The following is a 17,134-nucleotide window of genomic DNA, read 5'->3' on the forward strand; positions in this document are numbered from 1 at the left end:
GAGACACGGTACATCTCATCTGTCATTCCTTTGCCTGGGCTCAATGACACCTGATCTCTCAGGTTTGATATTTCTCACAACTATTGGAATACACAGGCAAAATATCATTTTGTGTGTGTATGTTCTCCTTTAAATACATATACATTATTCAATGTGAATAATTCGAGGGCTGATCCTGCAGGTTACTTCCCAGAGTAGGCCCCCATGCCAATACACACTACTGTTCATCTTCCATTGCATAGGCTAGCTCCTGATTCAACCTTGCTACTGTGAGCAGCAGCACATGAAGGGGTGGGGGAGACACAAGGTGGCTATGATATCCTGACTCTTTCAGTGGTGTTGATACAGAGCTTCACCAAGGTCTCTTAGAACTCATGTAGTCTTGGTGTGCTCATTTGGAGTTATAGCAGAAATGGAGACCATAAAGTATCATCATTATGTATTACCAGAGTGCCTGTGACTGACAAGGAACCAGTTTTCTTCCTCAACTTTATTGCTTACTACAGTAGGTCCAAGGACTTAGTGCAGTTTGGGCAGAATCTGTTTGCATTGCAGAACTTTTTCTTCAACCCTCAAGCCCTGGGGCAGGGTGGAGGTTAAAACTCTCACACATACAAACCCAGCATCTCATTTTCAGTACACCTGTTTACTCTGACAGAAGCAGGGGCCAAGAAAGTGGTCCTAGTGGTCATTAAAGAAATAAGGGTAGAACTTGCTTTATAAATCATTTCCCCACAGTCAAAGGCTGTGAGGAGAAAACATCACACAGCACAACTCTCCAACTTGGCAGCATCAGGTGGAATCTGTGAGGAATGTTTCACCTTAACCCAACAAATTGGCCTTGCCATGCTTTTTAAAGTTCTTCGTATACCACAAAATACATACTAAAGGGCAGTTTAGTTTACGCAGAATCCCAGCTACATGACGTATTTGAAGGTGACTTTGAGGCACATTCTCAAGAGCGGAGCAACACTTTCTAAATTTACAGTCTATGTGCTTGCTGCCAGCTGTAACTGCCAACAGGCTTCTGAAATTGTGGCCAGTTTGTGGTGTCCCTAAAAATCACCAGCAATTTAAAACATTAGCACCTGGCAATCATCAGCCGTCACAATGCGCGCCCATATTTATCGCCTTACTTTTCCAGAGGATAAACTGACAGAAATTTAACTTCTCCAGCAGCATGTAAAATACAGCCTGGAGAATAAAGTGCACTGTAGCTCAGCCTCTCCACCTATTGTTGAAAAGTTCAAATAAACAGTTTGAAGTCTGTGGCTTATGTGGCTACACAGAAGAAAACTATTGTCAGTATCTATCCCACTTCAGATTCTATTTATTGCGTGTTCACATTTGCAGAGAATTTAGATATTAGGATATTACATTATGTGGTAGTCACTCACAAAGAGAAACATTTCAATGCCTCAGTCAACAAATGCCTGTGGCATTCTGCTCATGGCAAGTGCTGCTTTTGTTCCTGGGGCTGTAGGAGTGTCCAGAAGGATTTCCTAGTTTACAGGGCTTATGAATAACATCACTACATTGGAGAAGATAAACAAGTCTTAATAAGCCATAGAGGTGGAAGGAAAGGGGATAAACACAGGCACTAGTGAGCCTTAGAAGTAGACCAGAAACCTGAAACTCTGGAGGAACCATGTGTGAGCAGCGAGTCCAAGGACTTAGTGTAGTTTTAGTGCAGGGACTCTTTGCAATGCAGACCTGATTCTTCCAGGAAGGGAGCACCTTCCAGGTCCGGTAAGGGCAGTGATGTAAGCCCAGGTGGAGGCCATTACAGAGACTAGTAGTGAGTACAAATGCACAGATGCCAGCTAAGAGTGTGAACAACGTGTAGCCCTGCTCCACTTCCCATCATCGATATACCTGAGCACGGAGCAAATGATTGCCAGGACGTACATAGTTCACACGTATTAATTTTCTTCAGGATGAACCATTAATATTTTAGCATAAAAACCCCAAATGCTACACTATAACCATTTGAAAACTCCCTTTCCTTTATACAGGGTTAGCATCATCAACCATAACTCCTGACATTCAAAAATGTTCCCAAACCTGAACATGATGTCATAGGTGGAAAATTCCACAATCTGGCTTCATGTAACCATTCAAAAGTGGTAGGTGCAATTAAAAAATTAAAGAAAATTACCTTCAGGTAATGTGTGTAATACAACATAAGTAATTCTCATGTTTACACTTGAGTCTCACCCCTGGGGGTCATATAATTTGTATATGGCAATAGTCCAAAATATCAAGAAATTCTAAACACTTTAGTGTAAGCTTTTAAGTGAGGGGACACTCTAAAAATGTGTCTGTGGATAAGTGACCCAAGACTTACAGCATCATTTGGCTATGTGTTAGCTGATCTCAGAGTTCGAAGCTACTATAGTGACTGTTATTCTTCAGCCCTCAGGACTAGAATCAGGGCTCATGAATACATGTTCCATCCACAAGAAGAAACAAGTCGTAGACACTATTTCTCATGCTCTATTCCTAAGACTCTATCCCCATGTTCAGATCCAAGCCTTTTAGAACAGTCTAATTGGTCTTTTTATGGCAGGAGATGATTGATTAGGCTTTCAAAAGTGTGAATGGTCAATAAACCATATTAATATTACTTATTTAAGTATACTATTAAATAAACATCAGTTTTCAATTTAAAAATAAACTATAGATTAATAGTCAATTTGTAATCTAGTTGAATAATTATCAGCATAAAAATTTGAAAATATATTGAAACATAGATACCTGATTTAGCCATCATGGAATCTAAAGAGAAGGTCTGAGTCGGGGGTAGATCCCTGAGACCCCAGATTTTAGGAAGCTAAGGTGGGCAGATCACAAGTTCTAGGCTATCCTGGACTACACAGTGGAAAAGTGTAGTTGAATAAATAAGTTAAAAGGAACCTTATGCTTTCTCTGCATAGGACAACTGGACTGATGCTACTTGCTGTGATTTGGATGCAATCTGTTCTCTACATACATGTTCTAGAAGCTCATTGACAGTAAGAAGTGGTAAGCCCTTATGTGTATCTTAGATCTCAAGCACTCTCTCTTCCCAGCCTGTGTATCAAGGGGACATTTCCCAATTTAAAACTATTGGTAACTGATAGAAACCTTGATAAGTACACATCCAGAAGTTGGGAAGTCATTGGGTCTTTGTGGCTGTCATCAAAGGCAATACATAGGGAGACCCCAGTCTTTCTTCGGTGAATGTGATACTCTCATAAGAATTACACAGTTCAAGGGCTGGAGAGATGGCTCAGCTGTTAAGAGTGCTGACTGCTCTTCTAGAGGTCCTGAGTTCAATTCCCAAACGTCACATGGTGGTTCACAAACCATTTGTAATGGGATGTAATGCTCTCTTCTGGTGGGTCTGAAGGGAAAGACAGTGTACTCACATACATTAAATAAATAAATCTTTATTTTTTAAGTGCACAGTTCTATGGACCCTGCTTAGTTCTTGTAAGAGAATTGATATAGAAGTTCATGACTTTCCACACTCTAGCCCCCAGGGCCATCGTGTGATTTTCTTTTTGCAGGTACCATGATGTCTTCTTTCCAATGGCGGCCAGCAAAATCAATGAACCTGGTCTTAGACTTTACTTTCAAAACCTGAGGCAAATAAAGCTTTTTTTTTTTTTATCACAAATTATTCAGCTTCAGGAACTTTGCTACAGTGATTAAAAATGGACTGATATTTAATTTAGGTTCTTTGAGAACATTAAGATCCTAAACTGCCCCTTGAGCAGATTTTTGAAAGTTATGTAAGTGGAACTGAGGGAAGTGCTGAAGGTGTGTTCATGCAGAGGAATAACTTGACAAAGCACCTGGATGACTGCTCACATTCCCACCTCTGTTGCCCTCTGACCACTGGTCTTCCCTCCTGTGCTCTCAGATACTGTGGACACTGCATTGCCTTAAGCAAACATTACTGCCTCCTTTGGCTAAGACAATACCGTTTTACAAGCTTCTCCACTTTTCCTTTTGTGCAAAATGAAATGAGGAATGCCACTGCATTCTGGCAAAGGGCCGTTTAAGGGAAAAAAAATTCCTTGGAAATCTATTTTCACAGAAATTTCATCAGGTTTTCTACAATCAGGAAAGTGTGGCTTGGTAAAAACACGCCACTCGAAGTGGTTAGAGTGCATAGTTTAGCTTATTTCTTACAAATCACTCACACAACAAACACAGACTAAGCCATCAAACTAAATGTTGGTTTTCATTGTGGGGAAAGGAATACTAGGGTCCTTACCTGGTTATTTTTCTTCTTGGAGATTCAAAATTTAAAGCTGGTCTACAGAGACTAACAAAAACTTTGGAAATACTTTGCTTGCTTTTATTCATAGATGAACATAGTTGTAGCACATAATGTAACTCAGTGGAATCAACAAGTCCATCAAGATGAGCCTTTGTCCTCCATCACTCTTTAGAACATTCATTATATTTGTTTCCCTCAAACACGGCTATTTTCTCAGTTCTAAAAGCTGCTTATTCATGAAGCTTGGAATGCCATCACTATTGGTAGTAAATCTTATGTTCAGCATCTGTGACTAGCTTTTTATTGAAGAAAACTGTTTTGAGTCAGCTGAGGGCCAGAAGAATGAGCTGGCCTGCTATTCACCGAGTCTACAAGCTGCCAATTACTAAAGTGAACGTTTTTTCCTGCTACATTTTCTAACAAGTAAATGAACAGTTGTGTGGGCATTTGTTGCTAACAGAAAGGACACACTCTTTGTGAACTCAAAGAAGGATGCACTTTATAACCAGGTGATGAGGAGCTGTCAGTACTGTTCTGTGGTTTAGCAAAAGGGCCAGACAGGCTGGTGAGAAAGGACAAGGCCAACATTCCTGAATGCTAGAAGAGAATTGCAGCAAATACAAATAGGAAGTGGGACAGATTTCTCTGTTGCTTCTGCCAGATTACTCAACTTGTTGGCATCCTGATTGGCCAATGTAGTCTGCAGGGTGCTCTCTCCCGAAGATGTCTATAAGCTTGCTTTACTGTGCCTTCTGCAATGGTTTTGACCATCTCCAGTGGTCTCTCACAGTGGGAAGTGATGCTCTCTTTAGAATTGACTGAGATTTCATTTCCTTGAAATGGATCATTTATTATCTAAAACAACAACAAAAAACTATCTGTCTGTGAGGTACAGCCACTGCTGACCAGAGCTAATGGACACACCGCTCAGCAGGATGCCATCTGACACTTGTCAGCATTACCTTGTGAATGCCTGAGCTGAATAACCAAACCTACTTAAGTCTGAGGCATCAGGGAGTGCAGTTTAGATGAGATCAGGCTCCCCAGCACCAACATTTTCTTCCACGTGTGATTAAAACTCTGCTGCAGCCCAGCATTCCTAGCTGTGGTGACATGGTCACATGCTGATGTTAAGGAAGAGACCAGTTCTCCAACACAAAGTCATGTTTGCATGGAATCTGATATTCTCAGGCCTAAACATTTTCCTTAGCTGGCAGTGGTTCGAGAACAACCTTATCATATGTAAGTATCAGCTTCTGAAAACACTACTCAGGAATAGAGATGGAGCAGTGGGTCCTGGACCCACCGAGCTCAGGAAAGAGAGACCTACCCAAGAAGTGGATTATGCAACTTGGATGAAGCAGGTTGTTTTTGAAAAGCTTTCATTAGTTTCCTCTAAATGAAACAGAAAGAAATGATGAGGTGCATGCATCTCTGCTATGGAGTTTTAAATGCAGCCGGTGGGTAGATTTCATGCACTGTTGCAATGTTGGGAATGGAACCCAGGGCCCTGCTGGGCAAGTGTTCTACCACTGGGCTATACCTCAGGCCCAGGTCTGACAGGTGTTCATGTCTCCATTTAGAGTATTTAATCACTATTGGCTGATATTAGCTTCTGTGACTGCCTGATTGATCTGTAAGGTTCAGCTGTGTTTGTAGCCACCACTGATGGATAAGAAGGAGCATCGGGAACCTGTGAGATTTGAAACCCCCACATCAGCATGAGAATATCTCACAGGTTTATGTACAAAATGAGAACTGAACTGCATAGACCTGAAGCGCTGACAGAGCATCTATCCTCACAATTTATGTTGAGGATATAGCATGTCTCATAATCAAGAACAAGAGGAGGAGGATGAAACTGTGCCAATTAGCAAGCAGCTGTGATGTGTCTGACTTCTCATACTCTCAATCTAATGTCCAACAGACACGTCTGCATGCTCAGCTGCAAGGTTCCGGAATGATGCAAGCCCCTGATTCACAGAGGATCCAGCTGAGCTTTCCTCATCCCATTCTATGTAGGGCACGGGAATGACGTATAAACTTAAAAGAGGTTCTCTTTGGAGAAGCCTCAGACACAGCATTATTTTTCACTATCACTGAATTAGGAAATCCTTGTTGACCTTTTAGCTGATTTTAAACATAAAACCATCTGAAATCCACTCTTCCATTGGTCCTAGAACTTCTGGGTAACTTTTTAAAGTTTACATTTTCTGTCACAGCTCCTCTCCCTAGTTTATAAGTCTTCAAAGTAAAAATGAAAATATTCCTCCAGGCATCTCTAAACTGTATGGTAAAAATGGCAGGTCTAGCTTATTCGTGACGCCATGTCTCCCTGAACCATCGTGCCCCTCCCCATAGAGTTTCAGTCATCCAGTTGAGGACCCTGCCCACCCACTCACTGAACACTCCAGACATGGCTGCTCTGTCCTGAAAGGCACAGTAAGGCACATGCCAAATTCTAAAGACTTGGTTCAAAAAAAGTAATGTAATATTTTGCAAGCTATATTTTATAATATATAAAATTATTTATATACTATTATATTATAGCTATATTTTATAATATAAAAATATATTTTATAATGACTGTCTATTTCAAGTTATTTTGGATAAATTGGACTAAGAGTCATTGCTAAAACCAACTTTTAGTCTTTCCCTAAACTGTAACTTGTAGAAAAATTACTATTGTATACATGGGTCATGTGACATTCTATTTTTGTTTGGTTTTGAGATGGGGGTAGTGGCTCTCATTTTGTAGCCCAGGTGGGCTTCAAATCATTCTTCTGTCTCAGATTCCTCAGTCTTTGAACTTCGGGCAGGTGCCACCATGCTTGGCCTTGCATTCCTTGTCTATAGACAATTTTGCTTTTCACACAGCCCTAATGCTGAACACACGAGGGAGCAGGCTCTCATCCCTGCCCCTGAAGCTGCACTTCACATGCCTATTGAAGAGCATTCAGCAGACAGATGGCACTATGCCAGTCAAAGCAGTTGAGAAAACTGTTGGGCACAGGAACTGACCCTACCACGAATTATGGCTGGGACAATAGGACAATTCTGGTGGCTGTGTTAGAACTTGTTGATATTTTGTCCTCAGCAGCTACAGCAGGAATGTTTGCAGGCTAAGTGGTCACACTGTTGGGCTTTGAATGGAACAGGGCAGAAACAGTTACATGAGTCAGTCGGGGAGTTTGGGGGCAGGTTAGTGCACAGTATCTGCTAGCATATGTTAGGCTCTGCTTTGCTTTCCAGCCCCACCAAAACAGCAGAACAGAACAGGAAAATCACCAGGAATGTATTACAAGAGTAAATGAAGCTTATGTGAGTCTAAAGCAGTGGTTCTCAACCTGTGGGTGGTGGCCTCTTTGACAAACCTCTATCTCAAAAATATTTACATTACCATTCATGAGAGTAGCAAAATTATAGATGAATGAAGTAGCCAGAAGAACAATGTTATGGTGGAAGGTCACCACAACATGAGGAACCTGTATTAAATGGTTGCAGCATTAGGAAGCTAAAGTTTTTTTGTTTTGTTTTGTTTTGTTTTTTGTTCTCTGTTTTAAAAAGTTTCTATGTGATTAATGTGACATAGTTACTTCAGGAACAGAAACACCTGTCTACATCAACATTTTCTTGTCTCATTCATCAATTGGAACCTTCTTCATTAACATGAGGCCTGAATTAATCCTAGAGGCTTTCCTTAAAGTAACAAAGTAACTACTAAACTGCTTATTCTACCAGCTCCCATGGAGCCATACCTACAGGCTTTAAAAGCAAGCAGAGAAGCAAACCATATTTTTCTCCCAAGGCCCATGGGGTCTGCTGCTCTGAGAAGGATGGAAATGAAGAAAGGCCTACTCAGCTGCACACTCAGCTGCATACTCTACACTTGTGTGATACCCCCTGTGGGAAGGCCATTCTCCTATCATTTTATGTCTTTGTTTGTTTAATTTGTGTGTGGTGAATGTAAATGTTCTCATGGGTATATATATACATACATTTGGGTTCTTCTCTCTGTGTGTGTGTGTGTGTGTGTGTGTGTGTGTGCGTGTGCGTGTATACATGCACATGCACTTGTGTGCTCTGGTCTTTGGAGGCTGAGGGCCAGTGTCAGGTGTCTTTCTCGTTGACTCTCACCCTAGTTTTGAGACAAGTCTCTCCCTGCACTTAAAGCTTGTTGATTTGACTAGGATGGCTGACAATAAGGAGAGTCGGGGATCTGTCCATTTCTGCCTCCCCAGCACAGGCTCACAGATGTGTGTGTTCGAGCATATCCAGCATTTACATGGGTGCTATTTATTGAATCCAAGTATTAGTACTTTTATGGCAGATACTTAACCAACTGAGCCATCTCCCCAGACCCTCTGCTACTATTTAAGATGAATTTGTTGTTCAGTCCCCCAACCCTGTTCTCTTCAGTTATCCTTTCGTAAAAAATGACAGGCAGTTAGAAACACAAGTACAAGGCTTCTAGAAGGTTCTCTATGAATTCTAAAAATGACCCAGGAAAGCCTCCACTCTCATCATGCCCAGCCTATGTCTTCGTTTTCTCTTTTCTATCTGTTTCCATCATTTTCTGTCTTCTAACACACCTGCAGTGTATGGACGACTGAACACAGAGGCAGGACTCATGCTTAAACTGTCAGATCAGACTGCTATAATCTATTGTCTTGCATCAGAAGAAATCTTTAAGAACTCTGTGCATGCCATTATGTCAGCGTGCCACAACACATAAGCTTTACAAAATTTGAAACGTTTTGAGCTATATGCCAGACATCTTGTGAGGCTATTTAACATTTATAGCCTTGTTTTTTTAAACCCTGCAGACTTAAAACATGCAGTGCAAGCTTTGTTCAGTTGCAGAACATATAATTTAAAATCAGGCATCTCTTCTTTGCAAATTGTGAATGCAGTTATATAAAAGAGACAGCGTTTATGTCACTCTGCAGCAATAAAGTTAACATGCTAATTTTAAAAAATAATTTACTTTTTAAAAATGTTAGTTAAAAGTTACTTTTAATGCCAGATTTTTAATTTTTGTTTGAAGAAGCACATACATCTAACTTATGTGCCATAAAACATATTTATAATGAAAAGATTGGCATATGTAAATGTAAATTGGGTTTAATGTCAGAAACATTGACATCCCATTTTTAACTATAGTAAGTTTGAAGGCTAAATTAAAATAATCGACTGAAAATTACCAGTTTGCACTTTAAAAGCATTATTCTTGCTAAGATGTTTCATGCTGACATATTTAGATCTGAGGAGACAACTAAGTGGAGATTCCTTCCTCTTGTCTAAGATATCATGTTTGGGTATACATTTTTAGCATAAATGCATATGGCTAACAGGGGCTTAGAATTAATGTAGCAAACAATAAAATTATCTTGTGCAAGGGAACAAGTTATAAAAAGAATTTTTTTTGTTTTTTGTTTTTTGTTTGTTTGTTTGTTTTCTTGGTAGAGATAAATGTACTCTAAGATTTTTTTTTTTATGTTTTATTTTTTGCTTTTTCTTTTTTTGGAGGTGGTTGTTCTGCTTTTGTTAGGGTTTCACCACTTTACCAAGGTTGACCCCAAAATTATGATCCTCCTGCCTCAGCTTCTCAAGTGCTGGATTTAAACATGTACTACATACCCAGTGTCCTGAGTACTTTTGTATTGATCACCATCAAAATGATGTAGATGGCTCAAATATATAGGTACATTTCAAGTTTGTGTGAGACGTTTATCATAAGCATGTTAGCTAAAAGTGTGTCAAATCAGACGCAGAATGAAAACAAAACAATCCATCTTCAGATTTTCCCTTTGTTAGGATGCCATAGCTGTCCAGCCTTGGTCCAGAGTTGTTCCAGCCATTTCTCTTGCTGTTCATAGATGGCGATGGATGTATCTGCCATTTATTATTTATGTGCTAGGTAAACACTGCATCACAGAGACTCATGAATGCTTACTGGGCAGTGTTCAATGTAGTTCAAATTCAGGAATCATTACATTACTAAGAACCCACATAAGCTCTGATTAAGAAAACTCCATCTCTATACAGTTTTATAATACAAACCATGATAATGCAGAGTTCAGATGCAGCTGTGACCTAATGAACAGATAGTTTTGTGTAACCAAACATTCCTTTAGCAAAAAGTTGTATGTGGCATATACATGAATATGCTTTTAAGTTTGTATGTGTGGCCAGAGGTTGACATTTATGAAGGCCAGAAGTAAATATACTAGCTGGACTGGCTGTTCATTGAGCTTCCAGGATCCTCCTGTCTCTCCGCATGCTCCAACACCCACCCACTCCTGCCCCACTTCTACAAGTACCAGACCTGGTCTTTACAGGGGCTCCTGGGATCCAAACTCAGATCTCTGTGCATGAACATCTCTTACAGCAAGAACTTTGCCCACTAGTCTTTTTTTTTAGTAGAACGATGCTCCTTACATGTCTTTCCAGCCTACATTCATAAACTAGATCACAAACTGTTCAAACCACGTACCTTTACAGCACCATTCTCGTGCATAGTGATGCAGTTATCAGCATCTTCTGAGAGCTGGTACAAGGCCTGAGCTGTAGCTCGATGCACATTGGTGTCATTTGACTTCAGATAACGCACCAGTGGAGCCACTGCCTTGTGTTCTCCGAAGGCCACTCTGTTCCTTCCCCACATACAACATCGTGAGATGGCTTCTGCCAGGTGACGCCTCAGCTTGTCATTATTCTGGAAGAAATGAGTGTGTGCTGTAGTCACTCTGTGCCTGCTACCCACTGAGAGGCCAATGAGTCTGCAGGGGAACTCACTGACTCCTTAGGAAGGACCTTGAAGGAACTGTAATTTTGGTTCTCTTTCTTTTAAATACATATGTACATATATATTTAAATATATTTATATATCATATATGTGTGTATATGTATGTATGTATATGTATATGTGTATATATATATATATATATATATATATATATATATATATATATTTGTAGAGAGACATGGTATAGCTCTGATCTTGAACCCATTGTGTAGACCAGGTTGGTCTCTAATCTACCTCTACCTCTTGATTGGTGGGATTAAAGGGCTTGGCCTTTCTGAATTTTCTATGAACTGAATGTAATTGGTGCTATCAAAGATGAGACAAGTGTCTAAAACTGGCCATTTGTTTCAGGAAGCACGATTGCCTGCTAAGTAACAGGCAAACCCTCATAACAAAACCTTACAAATCAGGGCCAACAAAATGACCAGTAGGTAAATGGGTTTACTACCAAGACTGGTGACCTGAGTTCCATCCTGGACCCACATGGTCAAAGTTGTCCTACGACCTCTATGTGCACATTATGGTATGTGCACATGTATGAATACACACACACACACACACACACACACACACACACACACAAGATGTAAAAATAACCTTATAAATGGTCAAGTTGCTTAATAATAAAAACACGTCTAGAATAGTGTATATTCTTCAAGGAGTATTTCATTTAGTTGGGATGAGTGGACTAATACTACTTATTCAACCTATTTATTTCTTATTGCAGTTGTGTGTGTGTGTGTGTGTGTGTGTGTGTATGTGTGTGGTACATGTGTACTTGCATCTATGTAGGTACACATGTGTGTATGAGCATACTGGTGCACCTGGAGATCAGACATTGACTTTGGGTGTTGCCTTTGTCACTTTCAATGTTACAAATTGAGGTATAGTCTTGCCTGGACCCCAGGTCTTGCTTATTTAGCTATTCTAGTTAGCCAGCTTGCTGTGGACCCCTCACCTCTGTTTCCCATGCTCTGGGATTACAGATAAGCCAATATGTACACTTCGTAAGTGTGTGGGTACTAGAGATCTACACTTTGACCCTCATGCTTGAGTGGCAAGTGCTTTTACCTGTAGAGAACTCTAAATCTCACATTAATTTCTGAAAAGGGAAAAACATGTAGTAATCTTTACTCAACTTTCTAGTGTCTCTTCTGTACTTTCTTAATACAGACAAAACTTTCTGCTTAGAGTTACCTCAGATTGTACAGAATAACAGAGTATGCCATGGTTTTCCGTTGTCCAACTCTTGTGACTCACAGAACGTGTTGCCCAAGTCTGACAGATGCTCAGAGAGAGTCTGGGTGTCCCGGGTGTCCTGCCCTGACTATTCTTCCAGTGTTTGCAGTTCTGGTTTGTCACTCTCCTACCAAGTGGTACTGTAAGCTCTGCTCAGATGGCTCTGAGCACGGTGAAGTCATTGTCTCCAGGCCCTGCTTTAGCTGGCACAATTTTAGATAAATAGTATAATACTTCCCAAGCCTTCTGGCTTGAGTGTGTCATAGTCCAGGTTTCTATGACGGGAGAAGAGCAATTCCACTTCTAATGTTGGAATGAACAGCTACCTTAAGAAGAATGACAGCAGCTGGGCAGACGGCTAGCACTTATATAATAGCAATTATATTTGCCACAGCTTTGCTTGTCAACAAGTCATTTAAAAAACCTATTTAACAAAAATCTTGCATATTAATATTCTGCATATAAAAATATGTCTTTGTGTCTATTAGTTTCAAGAAATCTCAAGGAGTTGAAGAAAATCTTGCATTTCATCAGCAATGGGCACTAAACCCAAACTTAGATCTCTAGGCCCCATGTGCCTTGTTTTTCACCGTACTGTGCTCTGAGAGAATCCCAGGATAACAAGGCATTACTTACTGTATTGGCAAGTTTGGACAATAGAGGAACGACTCCATGGTCTGTAATAACAGCTAAGTTCTCCTGGTCTTTTGCTATGTTGGTGATAGCAGCACAGACACTGGCCAGGACCTCTTTATTATCTGACTTCAGTAAGTTGACAACAAGTTCCAAACCACCAACAAAGGAACGAACCATTTCTCCAGCATCCTAGATAACAGAGAAACACCTTCTTTTAGGCTAGTTTACAAAAGGTGGAAAGTAATAATAAGGCTGCTAAATATATTTTAAGACAAAAGAAAAATTTAGTTTAATATAGTTCGATATTTTCAAATTCTATGTATATATGTGTATGCTTATATGTATAATAATAAATATATAGACAATAAATATGTACACTTTAGTGTTTGAATATTTGCCACAGGAGCTATGAGCAATTAACAATATACACTGGCTTGTAGTAACTGCAGGCTGCTGTATAAAGTCACTGCAAATATTGAACTGGCTAATAGTGAACCACTGTTTTGGGAAACATAGGGTTAGGTCCTGACAAGCCTCTGGAGACAATATTTTTGCCAAGTAAACAGTATATAAGAGTATTATTCATGTTTCTGTTTGACATACCTCTATCTATCTATCTATCTATCTATTTATTTATTTATTTATTTATTTATTTATTAGGGGTACATGTGCCATAATACACTAGTGGAGGTCAGAGGACAGGTTATAGGAGTTGGTTCTCTCCTTCTCACCATGTGAATTTAGGGGATTTGACTCAGGGGTCAGACTTAGCAGCAAGTGCCTTTGCCAGCTGAATCATTGAGCTGGCCTGTTCATATATACTTTTAATTTATTAACATTAACATCATGGCCAACAGCATTATTACTCATGTACAGAAGCTTGGCAAGCTCATATTTTTTCTGAAAAAGTACATCAAAGCCTTCTTGTGCTTAAGAACCATAGGCAATACTTCAGCATTCCACCTGGAGACAGTTTAGCACTGAAATAATGTACACAAAGCACAAAAATGTGAAAAATGTGGCCTCACATGGACTCCCAAATGGCCCCATGCTTCCATTATGAACAAAAATGTCAAGTAATGTATATGGGCTTGGCCCCTTTCTGCACATCTACAAGAATAACCATGGAAAGTCCTTAGAGTAAATTTGGCATATCAAAGAGGCGTCTATCAAGAATCTGTGAATGAGATGTGTTGATACACACACTATGTGGTCATTGTGTCAGGCACATCTGGTGGGGGAAGCAAGTGTGCTTTGAGAAATGACAGGGTTCTAGCCAGGCATGGAGGTACAAGCCTGTATTGCCAGGATTGGACTGGGATAAGAGAACCATGAATCTAACGAAAGACTGAACTTCCATAGCCTCCCTTTATGGGGGTTAGGGGAGGCAATGAGAAATGGTAGGGAAACACAGTGAGCAGCACACCAAGGAGCAGGTGGATGGGGCTGAGATAATACTTAGGACAGATTTAAACACTGGGGTTTAACATTTTTTTAAGGCACTGTAGGAACTACACATCTGTTAGCCCTTCTGAGCCTTACAACAATCCTGCCCAGTAGGTACGATTAATTCCATTTTAGATTTTAAAAACTGATTTAAAAATTTAAAACCAATTTACAGATGTTGAAAGTTGTAAACTAGACCATATCCTGTGTAATGGCAAGACACCATGTGAGCTTTACCGATCATCAATTTGATTTTTACATCCCCACATTTTGTAAAATTTTCCATGGTGCAATTGCTGCAGGGTAAAATCCAAGCTCTAAAACATGGTTAGTAAGGCATTCTTTGTAGCCTGATCTTGTCTAACCTCAACTTGATCACGTATAATATCTCACATAAGCCTGAGTCTACTGGCTTCTGCTGTGAACTGGGATTGAGCAGCTCCTCAAATACTTCACTCAAAGTACAGATCACTATAGGTAGTGAATGCCTTCTTGTTTGTCTTTTACCCTGAACTTTAAATTCCAGGTGGGCTCATTGTCCATTATTCACTAGCCACACCAGTGTCTAGCAGTTAGCATTTGCTTAAATGGCAAACGTTCTCCACAAATGTGCACTGGGAGAACCTGGAATGTTAAGCACACTGTTGAAACGGGACTGAAGATGGGTGGGGTGTGTGTGTGTGTGAGAGAGAGAGAGAGAGAGAGACTCGATGGAGTCACATGATAAATCCAGGGAAACCAGATTCTGCATCAGGGTGCAGATCTCAGTTTATTGCCCAGTGCAGAACCTTATATACAGTGTTTGAGCCAATCCCAAGCCCATAAATCCTCGGCCAATCATATCTCACCACATCACTGTTGCTCCAACAAAAGCCCTGCCTGATGAGGTTACTCAGAAGGAACATTGGGGAAGTGGGGAGAAAGAAGTATGTCCTGTTAGATCACCTGTTAGGACTTCAACTGGGAAGCAGCCACCACCCTGGCCTAGATTCCTTTTTACTGTTTCACTAGTGTTCTGGGAGCCATCTTAGGTCTAATGCCCTCACTCTCCGGTCCACCTTTTCCTTCACAACCGCCACAGCACACAGGCTTGTTCAGGGAATGCCAGGGCCAAAAAATGAGAATGGGTGGGTAGGGAAGTGGGGGGGGGTATGGAGGACTTTTGGGATAGCATTCTAAATGTAATTGAGGAAAATACATAATAATAAAAAATATTTTAAAAAAAGAAAAGAAAAAACAAACAAACAAACAAACAAAAAACCCCCAAAAAACCAAAACCCCTTCTCTGCCCAAAAGGCTGGAGCAGACTGGTTTTCTAACCTGATGACCTTTGCTCTATCTGTGTGGCTAGATTTTCCCGCACCAGATTCTCTTTCAGATCAATTTTTTTTTCTCAATTTATAAAACCTATCTTTATAGACTTTGCCAAGAGTTTCAATGTAGTCAAGTCTGATCTGCATTTAGCTTACTTTGCTCCTCAGAGATATTTAGGCATGCTTTGTTGTGCATGTGGGACTAAGTTGATTATCACCAGAATAAATTTCACCAAATTGTGCTGTGCTCAAATGTGCCTAAAATAAACCACTTCACACCAGACTCCCAAAGTCTGAACCAATACCGGATGCTGAGTTGCATTTTGTCAAATTGCCTTCATGTTGTCTCCCAGAGCTTGTCACTCTGCAGGATGTGAAGATCTAGGAGACACCCACACACAGACACACATGCACAAACCTATATGCATAATAAACCAGAATAATATTCTAGTATAAGGTAAAGTTAGGAAGAGGCAGATCCAAGGAAGTACCAGCAAACACATAGCTTTCTCCCATTGTTATGGAAACAAACAGGATCAATACTGGGGCCTAGTATTCAAGGCCAAATGGAAACATTGCTTCTGATAGTTGAGATATGTATCTAGTGTACCCATAAAGTTATTTTTGAATGCTCCATTTTCATAAATTCTAGAGTAAAAATTTTATTATAACACAAAGAAATGATATTCACAACATTGGTCTACATTGTCACTTTATTAAAATTTTGAAAATTAAGAAGTTATCAGGTCCCAAGGGCACAGGAGCAGCAGAGCTGACCTTGATTCCTGCCAATGGCAGCATTGCGTGGCCCAGTCAGAGCAGTACTGGAGAGCTTGCCCTGGTGGTACAGATAAGGGAGAACCAGCAGGCTGACATGCTCAGTATCACCCATGCCCAGATCCATGGCTTTGGGTTGGCCCACCCTAAAATCTACATCATCTGTGAACTGTTGGGGCACATGAAAGGGCCAGTTCTGCTGATCCAAAGGTGCAGGATTCCTATGACACAACAGGGCAACAACAGGATAACCCAGAGGAGTCCTGTGAGGATCCAATGTTGATGGTGTCACAGAAGCCAGAGACCTCAAACTAGACCAATGACTCATGAACATTCACTAGTGAAGACGTATGCACAGAGGGGTAGACTGTGACACACTATAGCTTCCATGATGAGATGTTTTCTATGCTTTGTTTTTGTGTGTTGTGTGTGTGTGCATTGTGCATATGTGTGTATGTTTATTTTAGGGGGGAGGTTGCAAGGACAGATGGCAGATACAAGGGACAGGGAGGTGAGTGGGATTAGAGTGCATAATATGAAACTCACGTCAATAAAAAGTTTTAAAAAATTATAAAAAGAACAATATAAGGTTGGGGAGATGACTTATAGATGAAGCACTTGCTTCAAATGTTAAGTATAGAGATC

The 17,134-nt window shown here is 40.3% G+C and overlaps 1 protein-coding gene across 6 annotated transcripts in view; it reads right to left on the reverse strand.

Moving 5' to 3' along the window:
• The window catches only part of Armc4 (armadillo repeat containing 4), a 210,041-nt gene that overhangs the window by 28,213 nt on the left and 164,694 nt on the right, over positions 1 to 17,134 (reverse strand). For all 6 annotated transcript variants that reach the window (NM_001357492.1, XM_006526313.4, XM_030250622.1 and 3 more), the window contains 2 exons: positions 12,954 to 13,142; positions 10,767 to 10,988 (listed from right to left, as the gene is read on the reverse strand). In NM_001357492.1, the coding sequence (NP_001344421.1) occupies positions 10,767 to 10,988; positions 12,954 to 13,142 (411 nt within the window). The remainder of the gene's footprint in view (positions 1 to 10,766; positions 10,989 to 12,953; positions 13,143 to 17,134) is intronic.

The sequence above is a fragment of the Mus musculus genome, chromosome 18 (genome assembly GCF_000001635.26).
Source record: "Mus musculus strain C57BL/6J chromosome 18, GRCm38.p6 C57BL/6J".
In the NCBI taxonomy this organism is placed as follows: Eukaryota; Metazoa; Chordata; class Mammalia; order Rodentia; family Muridae; genus Mus; species Mus musculus.